Below are 17,684 nucleotides of genomic sequence, written 5' to 3' on the forward strand. Positions count from 1 at the left end.
TCACGAGTTAAGTCTGGCATTTGAACCACAACTTGCTCCCCTGCTTCCCCATTCTCCCAAGTTCAATGTTGTGGAAGCTCTACTCCAGGATGGTGCAGTCAAGAAAATAAACTTTCTCCCAGCAATGCAGACTTTAAATCAGCTATTTTAAATATGTTCAGGAACTAAAAAATCAAATATAAAGAATTAAAGGAAAGTATGAGAACAATGTCTCCACAAATAAGAGAATATCATTAAAGAGAGAAATTGTAAACAAAAACCAAATTGAAATTTTGGAGTTGAACTGCATATTGACTAAAATAAAAATTCACTAGGAAAACACAATAGCAGATTTTAGCAGTCAGAAAAATAAGTAACTTGGATACAGGTCAAGTGAGATTATCTAGTCTGAGCTACAGAAAGAAAAAATGAACAAAGACTTGAAGACCTATAGCACACCATCAAGTAATGGGAGTCTCAGGAGAAAAGAGCAAAAAGATAATTTGAAGAAATAATGGGTGAAAACTTCCCAAATTTGATGAAAACAATATACCACACAAAAGCAACCAGAAGAGAACTGGACTGGCAAAACTTATATCAGAAAAAATAGACTTTAAAACAAAAAAAGATACTAAAAAAAAAAGAGAGACAGTTATCATTAATAAAATAATCCAACAATTATAAACATATATACACCTAACAAAAAGCCCCAAAATACATAAAGCAAAAACTGAAAGAAATGAAGGGAGGAAGAGACAAATGAATAACAAGAATTGAAAACTTCAATACCCTAGTCTTAATACTGAATAAAACTAGGCAAAAGGTCAACAATGAAGTAGAAGTCTTGAATAACAGTATAAATCCACTAGACTTAACAGACATCACAAAACATTACACTCAACAACAGAATCTATATTCTTCTCAAGCGCACATGGACCATTTTCTAAGAAAAATAAAATGGCCCTGGCCAGTTTGGCTCAGCGGTGGGAGTGTCAGCCTGCGGACCAGAGTCCCGGGTTCCCACTAGGGGCACATAACAAAACAAACAAACAAACAAACAAAAAACCACAACCTAATTTGCCCTGGCCGGTTTGGCTCAGTGGTTAGAGTGTCGGCCTGAGGTCCAGAGACCCGGGTTCAGTTTCCGGTAAGGGCATGTACCTCGGTTGCAGTTTGTCCCTGGCCCTGGTTGGGTCGTGTGGGTGGCGACCACTTGATGTGTCCCTTTCACGTCGATGTTTCTCTCTCTCTCTCTCTCTCTCTTCCTCTCTCTCCTTCCCACTCTATCTGAACATAAAATGAAAAACTGTCCTCAGATGAGGATTAAAAAAAAATAATAATAATAATAATAATAATATACTAAGCCATGAAAGAAGTCCCAGTAAATGTAAAGGTATCACAATCATATAAATCATGTTCTCTAATTATAATGGAATTACAAAAAAATAAATAACAGAAAAATTTAAGATATTCACAAATATGTGGAAATCAAGCAACACCTCTCAAGTAACTAGTGGATCAAAGAAGAAATCACAACAGAGATTAGAAAATAATTTGGAATAAAATAAAAATATAACATGCAAAAACTTATGAAATGTGATTAAAGCAGTTTGTAGGGCAATTTATAGCTATAAATGTTATATTAAAAAAGAATAAAGATCTCATATGAAAAATCTAATCTTCCACCTTAAGATATTAGAAAAAGAGGAGCAAATTAAACCTAAAGCAAGCAGATGAAATAAAACATCAGAGTGAAAACTTAAATAGGTAATAACTGATGTAATCAAAAGCTGTTCTTTGAAAAGGCCAACAAAACTAACAAACTTTACAAATACTGATAAATTAAAAAAAGAAGAGGAACTCAAACTACTAAAATAAAAAATGAGTAAGAGTGCCCTGGCCAGGTGGCTCAGATGAGACATCAAAAGGTTGTGGGTTCGATTACTGGTTAGAGCACATACCTAAGTTACAGGTTTGATCTCCAGTACTGGTGTGTACAGGGGCAACTGATTTATGTTTCTGTCTCACATCAATGATGTTTCTCTTTCTCTCTTACTCCCACATCCTCTCTCCCTAAAAAAAATCAATAAAAACATATCCTCAGGTGAAGACTCCAACAAAAAAAAAGAGCCCTGGCCAGTTTGGCTCAGCAGTTGAGCATTGGCCTGCGGACCACAGAGTCCCGGGTTCGGTTCCTGCTAGGAGCACGTACCACAAAAAAAAAAAAAAAAAAAAAGAATAAGACTGCATCACTACCAACCTTACAGTAATAAAATGGAAAAGGGAATAATATAAACAACTGTATGCCACAAATTACATAACTTAAATGAATGGGTAAATTCTAGAAAAACACAACTTCCAAACTAACTCAAAATGAAATCTGACTAGACCAATAACAAGAGATTAATTAGAAATTTTAAAACTTTACACAAAGATCAAGTCCACGTAAGATGGCTTTAACGGTGAATTCTACCACACGTTTTAAATAGCAATTCTTGATAAACTCTTCCCAAAAAATAGGAGGAAAGGAAACATTTCCCAACTAATTCTACTCTTGAAGCCAGTATTACCATGACACCAACACCGGATGAAGACATTACAAAGAAAACTATATACCAGTATCTTGGATGAATATAGACACACAAATGCACAACAAGATATTAGTGAACCAAATCCAGCAAGATGTAATATAAAGAAGGATTATACACCATGACAAAGTGAAATTTATCCCATGAATAAAATTGTTTATCTGCAAATCAACCCTTCTTCTTCGAGCTGTGTGCAAGGACCATAATTTATTCATCTTTAAATCCTCATTGTCAGTAACAAATGTATGTCATTCTCATTATATATAGCACATCCACACTCATCCCACTCTTTATTTCTTTAAACTGCTTTATTTTTTTGTGTTTGTGTCAATTTTATCTGGAAATATGTGTTTGTTCCCAAAAGGTTAGAAACAACTTAACACTTTATATAGATCTTCAACAAATATTTAATCAGTAATAGCAACTACATATATTCTTAAAAATTCTATGTCAATTCTTAAGGTGCAAGACATTACCCACCTGAGTTCTTCAGGTTTTCCTATACCTGCTGACAGAATAAAAATAAAAAGTCCCATTAGTTTCCTCTTACATGGTGAGCTGCATCACCGTTCATAAATGCTTTGTAAGCCATGTTTCCCAACCATAGATTTAAAAATCTTCATTTTGTAAAAGTGTTCTAGGGTTCACATCATTAAAGTCAATGTGGCACTTACTTCCATTTGTTAAATAAGGCAATAAAATAAGTATACATCTCTTCTTTTAAAATAAAACCATCAGAAAGCCTTGTAGAGTGAACTGAGTGACAATGGAGCATTGTCAGTTCAAAATAAAAGGTAATCTAGGGTTTTAAACCATCACAAATTGAAATGGCTTCATTAATAGCTATATCTTACCTAACGTATAGCCATACCAAAAATTATGAATATAAATCAATTTTTAAAAAAACTAACACTGCCAAACATCAGGTCATGGCAGTTGTTTCTGGACAATTAGTGATGACCCTGATATTGAACATTAAAATTCTATCTGTATTTTATTTTATTTTAATGTTCTTTATTGATTTTATTTATTTATTTATTATTATTATTATTTTATCCTCACACGAGGACATTTTTCCATTTCTTGTTCAGGTAGAGTGGGAGGGAGAGAGAGGAACAGAGAGAGAGAGAGAAACATCGATGTGAAAGGAACACATCGAGTGGCTGCCACCTGCACAACCGACCAGGGCCGTGGACAAACTGCAACCGAGGTACGCGCCCTTAGCGGGAACCGAACCCGGGTCTCTCAGGACCGCAGGCCGACGCTCTAACCACTGAGCCAAACCGGCCAGGGCATGTTCTTTATTGATTTTAGAGAGAGAAGAAAGGAGAGGGAAAGAGAAACAAACAGCGATAAAAGAGAAACATCAATGGGCTGCCTCCTACTGGGAATCAAGCCAGCAACCTGGGCATGTACCCTGACCAGGAATCGATCCGGTGACCTCTCAGTGCATGGGGTGATGCTCAATCAACTAAGCCACACTGGCCAGGGCTCAATCTGTATTTTAATACAAACTTAGATTTGAAACCAAACACAAATTTTAGTTTATTTGTCAAAGTTAACCATGCTTTTCATTATATAATTAAAGAAACTTATAGGAAGTAACATTAATGAATTAACAAATTTTTATATATGATATATACTGATGATTAAATATAAAAACTTATTTTATAGAATCCTTAATAATATATCATATAAAATAATTTTTACTTAAAATTTATTAATCATTTATCAATGTTTTTAAAAGTTCCTAAGGGGATTTTAAAGATTATTATGAATGAGATCTAGAAGTCAAAAAGGGAAGGGAAACGTTGCCCTACAAAATAACTGAAATAGTTAATATGAACAAAAACTGAACTCAAACTCAGTATAGTGTTGAAATTGGGACTAACGTAAAGTTTAATCTCAGCAACCATATAGGCAATTTTTCCCTCTGTATTTTATTAAATTGATTATGCTGGAACCAAATTGACTGGAACAAACTTAAGAGTCCTCTCAAGTAAACAATGTACATGAGAATTGTCAAAAAGAACAGTCCTTTGAAACGGTTACACTTTACCTTTCATCTGCAGAGTTCGTCGAGAATATCGTTTGCTGGGCCTTCTTTCAAAGGATGTTGATCTTCTTGCTTTGTTGGTTTTTGTGGTCTGATACTCAGTTTTCCCACTAAAATAAGACATATTAACAGGAATAAGAGAATTTAAGACTTTCAGTAATCAGATACACATAAATGAGAAAAAGTCTATATTGGGATTCTTCTTTAAATAACCATCCTGAATTTCATCCTGAGGGAACTGCTAGTAATAATCTTGATATCTCTCTTTATCACATCATTCTTTCACTCTTTAGGCTTGTGTAAAATATGCAACACACAAGTTATATTGTTTTTTCTTTATTGATTTTAGAGAGAAGGGAGAGGGAGAGAGAGAGAGCATCAGTGAGAGAGAACATCAATTGGCCGCCTCCTGCATGCCCCGTGATGGGGATTGCGCCCACAACCTGGACATGTGTCCTGACCAGGAATCGAACTGGTGACGTCTTGGTGCATGGGTCGACACTCATCCACAGAGCCACACTGGCCCGGCTAAGCTTGTGTTTTTATAGAATTTCCTTCCTCACTCCATTCATATTCCTGAATGCAGTGTGCAATTAACTCAAGATTTTCAGTTACTTTTTCTAACTGTGATATACTTTTCAGAATAATTCTCCAGAAATATTTAAAACTATTGTTTTTAATTAATTAATTAATTTATTTATTTATCCTCACCCAAGGACATCTTTCCACCTTTTCTTCAGATAGAGTGTGAGGGGGAGAGAGAGAGAGTGGAAGAGAGAAAGAAACATTGATGTGAGAGAGACACACCAAGTGGCTGCCACTCGCACGACCCAAACAAGGCCGGGGACGAACTGCAACCGAGGTTATATGCCCTTAGCAGGAAACGAACCTGGGTCTCTCTGGACTGCAGGCTGACGCTCTAACCACTGAGCAAAACTGGCCAGGGCCCCAGTTTTAATATAGATAGAATAGAAGCTCTCTTAATGAATCCCACACAACTGTCTTGCCACATTATTTACATTCCTTCTTTAAATCATACTGGCTAATTCTCATGGCATGCTGAAAACTCACAATCAATAATCTACTCTCATGTAAACCAAAACATTCCTAACTTACAACAAACAAACAAGGAGTCTATAAGAATAATGGGCCCTGGCCCTGGCCGGTTTGGCTCAGTAGTTAGAGCGTCAGCCTGCGGTCTGGAGAGACCTGGGTTCGGTTCCCGCTAGGGGCGCGTGCCTCAGTTGCAGTTTGTCCCCGGCCCTGGTTGGTCGTGCGGGTGGCAGCCACTCGATGCCTCTCTTTCACGTCGATGTTTCTCGTTCTCTCTCTCTCTTCCTCTCTCTCCCTCCCACTCTATCTGAACAAAAAATGGAAAAATGTCCTCGGGTGAGGATGAAAAAAAAAAAGGAATAATGGGCCCTGGCCAGTTTGGCTCAGCAGTTAAGAGCATTGGCCCGTGGACCAGTCATGGGTTCGATTCCAGTCAATAACACGTACCTCAGTAGCAGTTCGATCCCTAGCCCTGGGCAGGATTGTGTGGGAGGAAACCAATCGATCAACCAATTGATGTGTCTCTCTCTTTTTTCTTTTTAATTTTTTTTTCTTTTATTGGTTTTTTAGAGAGAGATGAAGTAAAAAGGAGAGAGAGATAGAAACATTGATGAGAGAGAACATTGATTGGCCACCTCCTGCATGCCTCCCAATGGGGATTGGGCCCACAACCTGGTCATATGTCCTGACAGGGAATCAAACCAGCAACCTCTTGGTGCGGGGGTTGACGCTCAACCACTGAGCCACACTGGCTGGACTCGATGTGTCTCTCTCACATCGATGTTTCTCTTCCTCTCTTCCTCCCTCCCTATCCCTCCCACTCTATCTGAAAATCAATGGAAAAATATCCTCAGGTGAAGATGAAAAAAAAAAAAATAGAATGAAACTTCAGGTTTTGTAAAGGACGAGAAATGGTATTCAAATTAATTTGCTCCTCAGAACAGAAAACTCTTTCCCTATATGGTATTCAGCTGTTGGATAAAGACACCTTAAAGTTCTTGTTATATAGATTTAAATTGGGGGCTAATTAAGATATAAAGTCAATGTTAACAGGGATGTAAAATCCATTACACCATTATGTTTCCTGTCTATTCTGGAAATTACAATCAATAACAATATACCACTTTTTATTTTATTTTGGCCAATGGAGAACAATGGCAAGTCTATTTCTCTGTGACCTAGTTACCACATCTATAAAATGAGGGGTTGGCCTAAACTGTTTGTCCTCTATGAAAGAATGAAAGGTATAGCAGGTAGCTATTAACACCAACCTATATCTAAATCGTGATCCTAGTCGAATAAATCCTGATCGCTGAGAACCCTTTTGGACAGGGCCTCGGAGGCGGAAGAAGGCATGGTGCTCCACAGCACATTTCCATAAATGTTTGCAAGCTTTTGGATGGTCCAGTCTAAAGACAAAAGTATGTTCCTGCTCTTTGCCCTGAAAAAGAAAAGGATGCAAAGAGAGGTAAGATTAGGTCAAACATTTCTGTCCCATTACTTAGCTACAAATACAACCCCAGCAAAACCAAGAAATCAAATAAAGCATCTAGTTTGCTCCCTGATACTCAGTCACTCTTTATAGCTACCTAAGAGCTGAAATCAAGCTGTCCGTTTTCTCAGACAACATATAATTATTCCTAAGAGGGTCCTCTCTACTTATGTGATCTCATTTCTGAGACACATAAAATGAGGCTTTATCTGTCACACTTTGAGATAAATGTATAACTATAATTTAAAAGATCAGACAAGATCTGGTAATATTTATCAACAGATTTAAATATGTCCAAATTCTTTGTCATAGTAACCATACTCACAGGAATCTAATTACAACAGTTAGCATTCATAGGCACTTTCCTAAGAATTTCACATGAATTACTATTTCAATGAGCAAATACTATCATTAGCTCCATTTCATAAACAAGAAAACTGAGACTCAAGAAATTAAGCCCAAAGTCACAAAGTTAGTAAGAGAAAAATTTAAACATAGCCATTTTTGTAATAGCTAAACTATACTCTCTCTCCAGATTTTCTAAACAAAATTTACACGCAAAGATTTTCTTCAGTTTCATTTACAAGAGTAAAAACTGGTGCGCGCGCGCGCGCGCACACACACACACACACACACACACACACACACAACATAAAAAAACCTTAACTGTTCAAAACAACAAAAATATCAACTAGCCCTGGCCAGTTTGGCTCAGCGGTTAGAGAGTCGGCCTGCGGTCCGGAGAGACCTGGGTTCGGTTCCCGCTAAGGGTACGTACTTCGGTTGCAGTTTGTCCCCGGCCCTGGTTGGTTGTGCGGGTGGCAGCCACTCGATGTGTCCCTTCACGTCGATGTTTCTCTCTCTCTCTCTCTCTCTCCCTCCCACTCTATCTGTGCAAAAAATGGAAAAATATCTTCGGGTGAGGATTAAAAAAAATATATATATATCAACTAAATAATAGTATATTTAAAAACTATAGAGAAAGCCCTGGCCAGTTTGGCTCAGCGGTTGGAGCGTTGGCCTGCGGTACAGAGAGACCTGGGTTCGGTTCCCGCTAAGGGCACGTACCTCGGTTGCAGTGTGTCCCCAGCCCTGGTTGGTTGTGCGGGTGGCAGCCACTCGATGTGTCCCTTCACATCGATGTTTCTCTCTGTCTCTCTTCCTCTCTCTCCCTCCTGCTCTATCTGTACAAAAAATGGAAAAATGTCCTCAGGTGAGGATAAAAAAAAAAAAAAAACTATAGAGATAAATGAATAAATGAATGAATATATTATTGTTTATTCATATTAAAGATATTATAGAATATTATACACAGAATAAAATGAATGAACTAGAGATACATGGCAACACCTTTTTAGGTAAAATAAGCAAACTGCTAAAAAGCAAATACAGTATATATATATAATCTACGTAAATTATATATATATAATTTATGTAAATTTTAAAAACAATTCTACCATGTTTTTATATTTTTAAAAAATTAGAAGAGAATGATACCCTCTAAGAATGGTGACCAGCTACAGGGAAGGAAGGGGCAAGTTGGGGGATTAGACCTTAGCTGTATCAAATATACTGCTACTAATTTATCTATTTCTAAAAGATAATTCTGAAGAAACAATGCCAAAATGTTAAATCAAATAAGTGACATGGATATCAATTTTATAATTTCTCTGTACTTTTCAGTATATTTAAATATTATGTAACTTAAACTATTTTGTCATTTAGAAGTATTTTATATGCCCTGGCCGGTTTGGCTTAGCGGTTAGAGCATCGGCCTGCGGTCCGGAGAGACCTGGGTTCGGTACCCACTAAGGGCACATACCTCGGTTGCAGTTTGTCCCTGGCCCTGGTTGGTTGTGCGGGTGGTGACCACTCGATATGTCCCTTTCACATCGATGTTTCTCTCTCTCTCCCTCCCACTCTACCTGAACAACAACAACAAAAAAGTATTTTATGAACTCTACATGTAGGTTCTTCATGACCTTGGTACAGGCAAAGATTCTTAAATTTTAAGACTCATAAAGTACTTATCGCAAAAAAAAAAATTTAGAAATTGTATTACATTAAAATTGAAACCCTCTATTAATCCAAAAGATACTTTTAGGGGAGACAAAAGGAAAGCCAGGGAGAAGATACTTGCAACACACATATGACAAAGAACGATATTTAGACTATATAAAGCAGTTTAATGAGGAAAAAAGCACATGACCCAATAGAAAAATGAAAAAAAGACTTGAATAGGCACTTCGTAAAAAAGAATATCCAAATATCCATATAAATATATAAATAATTGCTATATGTATAGTCATCAGGAGAATGCAAATTAAAAATGATTCTACTATCAGAATGACTAAAATGAAAAAAAAAACAAAAACCAAGTAGCAAAATAAAAATAAAACTCTTATAACACTGTGGGTAGGAGTGGAAACTTTTATATAAATACTTTAGAAAACAGTTTGGCAGTATCCACCAAAACCAAACACATGCATAGTCTGGTGTTGAGAGCAACACTCGTCTTAATAGCCAAAAATTAAAAATAATTTAAATGTCTACCATGATCAATAAGTGTGGTCTACTCATAAAATGAAATACTACATACTATATAACAATATATATTATATAATATACTCACTCACTGCAACAGGGCTAATGCTCACAAATACAATGTTGAAATCAAGAAGCCAGACACAAAAAGAACACTCAGTCAGGTTTTATAAATTCAAAATATAAGCAAAAACAAATCTACGGTATTAGAGCAGAAGAGTACTTATCTTTAGGGGACTGTACCTGGTGGCGGGGGGGCACAAAGAAGATTCTATTATTCTGGTACTACTCTATTTCCTCATCTGGATGCTGGTCATAAGATATATGTGAAAACTGAACAAGTTGTACATTTATTTTTGCACTTATCTGAATGTATGTTATACTTCAATGAAATGTGCCAACAAAAACTACATACAGTAAAAAACATGGGAAAATATATAAACTCAAAGTAGGAAAACCTTTCTATGACACAAAACCCACAAGCCATAAATAAGTAACAAATTCACCTGTTTAAAGGTTTTTAAATAAATGGGGACAATCACAATAAGCAGTGCTAAAAGGTAAACAATAATTAAATAAAATATTTACAATTTTTATAACAAACAGCAAAACCTGTGAGACAAAAAGGACAACAACCCAAAAGAAAATGGGCAAAGAATATATAAATAGATAGTTTGGAGGAAAGAAAATACAAATAACTCAAAATGTATGAAAAGATGTTCAATATCACTCACAATAACAGATATAAAAATTAAACCTGCAATGAAATTCCAATTTTCACCTTTCAGATAAAAATGTGGTAACTCCTGGAAAAAGGTTTGTACACATATTAAATAGTGCAACTTGGTAAGCTCTCTCTATATCCATGACAAATGCACATTACCATTTGAACAAGCCAGTCCACCTCCAGAAAAGTATCCTCTAGATACCTACCAATGTACAAATTACAAATGTACAAATATCTATATAGTGAATAAATGTCAATTAACTGAGAACTGATTAAATAAATTAAGATATATCCTAGAATACTATGCAATTTTAGTTTATGGGTTTTTTTGGTTTTTTACTTTTTTTAAATCCGCACCCAAGGATATTTTTTCTATTTATCATCAGATAAAGTGGGAGGGAAGGAGAGAAACATCAATGTGAGAGGGACACATTGGCTGCCTCCCCCAAAACCCCAACCAGGGCCAGGGACAAACCACAACTGGGATATGTGCCCTTGACTGGAATTGAAACTGAGACCCTCTGGTCTGTGGGCTGATGCTCTAACCACTGAGCGAACCGGCCAGGGCTAGTTTATGTTTTTTAATAAGCATGAGGAAGCACTTTATGTATCGATATGAAAAAGATCCTAGCCCTGGCCAGTTTTGCTAAATGGATAGAGTGTCGGCCTGTAGACCAGAGTCTTGGGTTTGATTTCGGTCAAGAACATGTACCTCAGTTGCAGTCAGTCCCCAGCCCTGGTCAGGGTTGAGCAGAAGGCAACCAATCAATGTGTCTCTCTCACATCGACGTCTCTCTCTCTCTCTCCCCGTCCCATCCCCTTCTCTCCCTCATTCCCTCTCTCGTTCCTTCCCTCTCTCCCTTCCTCCCTCCCACTCTATATGAAGATCAATGGAAAACTATCCTTGGGTAAGGATTAAAAACAAGTAAAAAACCAACCCCCCTCTAAAAAAAAAGATTCCAAGATATAATGTACAGTTTAAAAAGGATAAACCACAGAACTTATATGCATGTACACATAACCAATGGACACGGACAACAAAGCTGGGGATGACATGAGGGGGATGAGGAGGAGGGTGTCAATGGGGGAAAAAAAGGAGAAACATCTGTAACAAAAATAAATTAATAGCCCTGGCGGGTTTGGCTCAGCGGGTAGAGCGTCAGCCTGCGGTCCCAAGAGACCGGGGTTGGTTTCCCGCTAAGGGCATGTACCTTGGCTGCACAGTTTGTCCCTGGCCCTGGTTGGGTCGTGCAGGTGGTGGCCACTCGATGTGTCCCTTTCATGTCGATGTTTCTCTCCCTCTCTCTCTCTTCCTTTCTCTCCCTCTCTCTCCCTCCCGCTCTATCTGAATAAAAAATGGAAAAATGTCCTCAGGTGAGAATAAAAATAAATAAATAAATAAATAAATAAATAAATAAATAAATAAATAATAAAAATAAAATTAATTAATTAATAAGAATGAAAATTTAAAAAGGATAGCCCTGGCTAGTTTGGCTCAGCAGTTGGAGCGTCAACCAGACGCTCCAGAGAGACCCAGGTTCGGTTTCCACTAAGGGCGCGTACCTTGGTTGCAGTTTGTTCCCAGCCCTGGTTGGTAGTGTGGGTGGCAGCCACTCGATGTGTCCCTTTCACATCAATGTTTCTCTCTCTCTCTCTCTCTCTCTCCCCCCTACTCCATCTGAACAAAACGTGGAAAAAGATGTCCTCGGGTGAGGATAAAAAATAATAATTAAATAAATAAATAAGGATAAATGAAGAACAGTATATAAGCATGCTAACTGGTATAAAAAAGAACTGATATACACATTTGTTTGTATGTATAAAATACCTTTAAATGATATCCAAGAAGCTAATACTATATTATGTATCAGATCAAATCTAAAATGCTATCAACTGTAAGACACAGATTTTTATGGTTCAATAACAAATGTCACTAATTAAATTATGACCATATTTTCCTATCATATAGAATTTTATTTTATTCTTCTTGAAAAACTACCTTTAGTTTCACATACACAAGTGCTTATATAAAAAGGAAAATATTGGTAAAACATTATTTTTAAATGAGATACCGGCCTCTTCTGAATCATTTTCAATTCATCTGTTGATGCTATAATGATCATCCTCTGTGCCATTAAGAGACTTCTTTAAATGTTCTATTATCTCTATGATTTTCTTCCAGACTGTGTGATAGGGCAATCCTCTATTTGTAACTCAGTAACAGAACTTTTAAAACTTAGTACTATATCATCTAATTTTCAGAATCTTCTTTTTTAGGTTCTGATAACCAGTCCTTACACTTCATTGTGCACATAAATCTTTTTAACATTTTGATCAATTTGCTTTTATCGATATCTATGTGTCTTTAAATTTACTTCCTTGTATGCATTAAAATTATTTTTATTTACTCAGAATTCTGTAAGTTCTGACAAATGCATAGAGCAGCAATTTTCAACCGGCGTGCCAAGAGCACACTGGTGTGCCACAAGAATTATTAAGATGAAAAAAATAAAATAAATAAATAAAATAAATAATTTTAATAAAACATGCAATACCTGACTATTTAGTCAGGGGCACTGACCCATTTTCCCTTAGATTATCAAATTAAAAAATGACAACAGTGAATACAACAATAGCTGTCCAGTGTGAATAAATCAAAATTATACCTTTTTTTGTCAGATCACCAAAAAATATACTTCTGAGTGTGCTGCAGAATTTTAGTAATTAGTTTATGTGTGTCGAGATAAAAAAGGGTAAAAATCACTGGTATAGAGTATAGAACCCACCACCAAAATCAGGATACAGAATAGTTCTCTCATTCCCCAATGCTGTTCTTTTGTAGTCAAGTCTCTTCACTCCACCTAGTCCCAATCAGTGATCTATCCTCCATTCCTGTAGGTGTCCCATTCTCAGACTGCCATATACATTAACTCATATACTCATGATCCTTGAGTCTGGTCTCTTTCACTTAGCATAATGCCTCTGAGTTGCACCTATGTTGTTCTGTGTATGAGTTAGAACCTAGATTTAACTGGGGTAAAAAAAAAGGGTCATCATTAGTTTAGAAGGCTTTATTTTAAAATATTATTAAGTTGTCCTAGCTGGTTTGACTCAGTGATTACAGCACTGGCCCGAGGACCAAAGGGTCCCAGATTCGATCCCCAGTCTCTGTCAGGGTTATGCGGGAGGCAACCAATTGATGGCTGCCTCTGCCTGCCACCTCCCTCATCTATCTATCTATCTATCTATCTATCTATCTATCTATCTATCTATCTAAAAAATCTATGGAAAAATATCCTCGGGTAAGGATTCAAAAAATTAATTAATTAAATAAATATTAGTAGGTAGACTTTTTTTTAAATCTTTCTGATCAGGTACTAAAGAGATAAAGTCATTTAAATGTAATCTGAGACACATTATCAACAAAGAAACAAGAATAGTCTTTTATATTGTCATTAATCTTAAGAGCAGAACAACCATATTTTTAGGATGGTGTGACCTGAGGCAAGAAATTACTTAATTAGATTATTGATTATACTAAGTTCTGTGGTTCTATAAAACAACAAGAAACCTTTCCCCCTTTTAGAGATTTATAATATAGTCATTGTTAAATAAATAATGCGATACAATTCCCACCTGATCATCATCTTCTACCACCACCAGGGTTAATTTAGTCTTCTTAAAATCCAGTCTGGTTATCTTGGGCCTGTAACAATATGAGAATAATAGCCAGATTTCAAATAAATTTCCTCTAAATTAATCATCTAACTTCTGAATAGAAACCTGGTAAGGGTAAAATAAACATAATCTGCACTACCCATCAAGAAGGCCTCCAATCTAAAAAATAGTTAATAGAAAAAAAAAAGTAATACCTTTAACAAAATTGATGTTAAACATTTATCAAGCATTTAAAATGTTAAGGAGCCCTGGCTGGGTGGCTCAGTTAGTTGGAGCATCATCCTATCCACCGAAAGGTTGAGGGTTAAATTCTCAGTCAGGGCACCTACATAGGTTGAAGGTTCCATCCCCAGTTGGGGTGAGTACAGGCGCAACCAAATCATCATTTCTCTCACACATCGGTGTTTCTCTCTCTCCCCCTTCCTCTCTCTCTAAAATGAATAAAAACATATCTTCAGGTGAAGACAAAAAAAATGTTAAGGAAATAAATGAAGAAATCCATAAAAAGATTTCATAGGCCCCCAACTATGATATAAGAAGAGATTCTCCAGGCCTAATGTCTAAGCAGCAACACAGGAAAGACGGATAGAGGAAAGACTATAAAGCTTTTTAAAAGGCACAAAGGAAAACAAATTATTGTTTAGGGTCGTCAACTCGATTTTTTACAGCAAGTTTGAGGAAATACAGCTTTAATTTAAAAAGAACTGAATAGACCACTTTCCAACTCTCTCCCACATGTACTAAAATCCTGAACAACCTACCACATTTGGACTCTGTACTTCTATAAACTGAAATTTGTCAAAACAATGTAACACTCAATAACTTTTTTATATAACTTATGTAAAATATAATTGTAAAACACAGCTTGTTTACAAAAGCTGTACTAAAACAGTAAATTTAATAGGGTGGAGGAGAGGGAAGGACCTAGCACTTATTTAAATGTAACCAATACTTACATAATGCCTACTAAATATCAGGCACTCTTCTAAATGTATGAATTCAATTCATTCTCACAACAATCTATGAGGTGGTACAAAAGATGCTCTCTTTATATCTCTGCCTAGAGCATTTTCTGGCCACGAAGCATATCCCATCTGCCCACAAGGCAAGGTGGAAATGTCAAAGAATTAACACTCAAGGACTGGTTAAATAAATACCCCAGGCTTTCTCACCCAGAGAGGGATAATTACAAACATTTCCGCTCAAGTCTCTCAGAGAATCCCTAGCAGGGACACCTGGATCCAAAAACAAATGAAACACTATCTTCAACTTTTTAAGTGAAAGTAATTTTCAACCTAAAACTCAATTCTTGGCTCAATTATCAACAAAGTATAAGAGAAGACTACACCATTTTAAGGCATCCAAGGATTCAAATAATTTACCTCCCAGGCTCCGTTTTCAGGCAGTTACGTGTGTGTGTGTGTGTGTGTGTGTGTAGAATCAGAATATATATAGAATCAGAATAAACAAAAGCAAAGAAAGAAAAATATGGGAAGACACAGAATCCTAGCCAAGAAACAAAATGGAAGCCCCAAGATAAAAGCTGTAGAGCAGCTTGGGGAGGAAACAGTTCCCATTGAAGTAGAAGAATCATTTCCTATAACCCTTGAGAATTTGAAAGAACTTAAGGAGAACACAAAGACAGGCAATTTAAAGGGATGTGTGTGGTGCTGTTCAAGACACTGGAGGAGGGGAGCCAAAGGCTCTAGGTGAAACAAAAAGATATATGGAAAGGAAATGTAATCCCAGTTGTGAGTTCAAGGATTTCGGGTTGATCAGGATAGACAGAGATAGCAGTATTGCACAATGAGCTTTATTGAGAGGTGTTTGGACTGGGTTGCATGAGAGGAAGCCCTTCACAGCAAGAGAACATCCGAAGACAAATGGCACAGAATCACCACCTAGAAGGGAAAGAGGGCATGGGAACTGCCAGAAGAGAGAGGAATCAGAGGGGTTTATGTATTTAGGCAATGGCATTCAGAGCAAGGGGAGAGTCTCTGGGTCAGAGAGCTCTGAAGAGCAGTAGTGGCTTGGAATCATTTATAGCTACAAGATTTCTTTTCTTTTCTTTTTTTTTTTATCCTCACCTGAGGACACTTCTTCCATTTTTTGTTCAGACATAGTAGGAGGGAGAGAGGAAGAGAGAGAGAGAGAAACATCGACGTGAAAGGGACACATCGAGTGGCTGTCATCCACACAACCCAACCAGGGCCGGGGACAAACTGCAACTGAGGCATGCACCCCTGGCAGGAACTGAACCCGGGTCTCTCCGGACCACAGGCCAACGCTCCAACCACTGAGCCAAACAACCCAGGGCACTACAAGATTTCTTATCTATGGCTAGCAGTTTTCAGTGGGATACGCAAACAAGACAGGTTCTAAATGGCTAAAAATATACTTATTGGGCTACATGGAAAGCAAATGGATATGTAAGAATTTGAGTTTGGTGCTGGTGGGCTTTGAGCTAACAGTCCTCACACCCTGTGAAGAAATGAACAACATACGGGCCAATATACAGGGGCCATCTTCAGCCACATTTATAACACCAATACACTGCTAAAGTCTGTGACACTTATGACACAGACATAATAAGGTAAACATTATTTCCTGATTTTCAACATTTAGAACCAACCATAAAAAACCTGAAGGACTTAATTATGATTATGAAATTGAAGTTATATCTATATTTAATGGAAAATGCAAATACACAGGGGTGGGCAACAGTAGGTTTACAGTTGTTCATAGGAAAAAGACATGAAGGTTATGAATATTATAATAGCTTTATTAACTCTGTGTTTCAAATATTCACAACTGTAAGCTACTTTTGCCCACCCCTGTAATTTAAAAGTTTGAATGCTAGAAGTTGGGACACAGAAAGAGAAGCAGGAGACATAAAAGTATTAATAGCTTCCTCTCACACAATAAGGAGTAGGGTGTAAAAAGATTGTCTGTAAAACAAGAAATACTAAAAACAGTGACATTGAGACAGGATAGTAAAAAACTAGGAAAATTCCTTGGCAAGTAGAATGGGGAAACTGAGACAAATAGCTGAACAAACTGGCTGAGCAATTCACAGCCAGATACAGGTCACCTCCCTACAGATAACATCTAGGCCTCAGTTATAGTTCAGGTCCAGGCCCTGAAAAGCAACAAAACCAGGTGGGCTATGCCAGGTCCAGCAGCAATGACTAATGGACCCCCTGCCCTGGTGGTGACCAATCATTATAGACCATGAAAGGGCACAACTGGAAAAACTGATGAATGGAGCTCCCTCTAACACCTCCCCTAAACTCCCAGCTTTTAAATATTCTCAAAACAAAGGAACCAGCAAGCGCTCTCCCTCCCAGGAGCACCCCTGCACATTTCCTTTCCCACTCTTCTTCCCCTACAGGCATGTATCTCCTAAACATTAAGGTTCCTCACAAGACTTGCAACCAGGGAAGCAATGGGCAGTGGCAGCTTGTCCCAGGCTAACCTACTGAACCTGTCTCCAAAGCCCTCTTTTCTGACTTCTCAGTAGGCCAAAGCAGCCCCGCCTAAGCTCTCCTATTGCTTCTTGATCCTTAG

General features: G+C 37.3%; 1 protein-coding gene across 8 annotated transcripts in view; it reads right to left on the bottom strand.

The window, feature by feature from the left end:
* The window catches only part of EPB41L5 (erythrocyte membrane protein band 4.1 like 5), a 149,997-nt gene that overhangs the window by 95,384 nt on the left and 36,929 nt on the right, over positions 1 to 17,684 (bottom strand). For 7 of the 8 annotated variants that reach the window (XM_036254374.1, XM_036254372.1, XM_036254378.1 and 4 more), the window contains 4 exons: positions 14,076 to 14,145; positions 6,948 to 7,117; positions 4,627 to 4,733; positions 3,048 to 3,075 (listed from right to left, as the gene is read on the bottom strand). In XM_036254374.1, the coding sequence (XP_036110267.1) occupies positions 3,048 to 3,075; positions 4,627 to 4,733; positions 6,948 to 7,117; positions 14,076 to 14,145 (375 nt within the window). The remainder of the gene's footprint in view (positions 1 to 3,047; positions 3,076 to 4,626; positions 4,734 to 6,947; positions 7,118 to 14,075; positions 14,146 to 17,684) is intronic. The other variant, XM_036254375.1, reaches the window with a different exon arrangement.

Source organism: Molossus molossus, unplaced genomic scaffold (assembly GCF_014108415.1).
Source record: "Molossus molossus isolate mMolMol1 unplaced genomic scaffold, mMolMol1.p scaffold_m16_p_11, whole genome shotgun sequence".
NCBI classification, from domain to species: domain Eukaryota; kingdom Metazoa; phylum Chordata; class Mammalia; order Chiroptera; family Molossidae; genus Molossus; species Molossus molossus.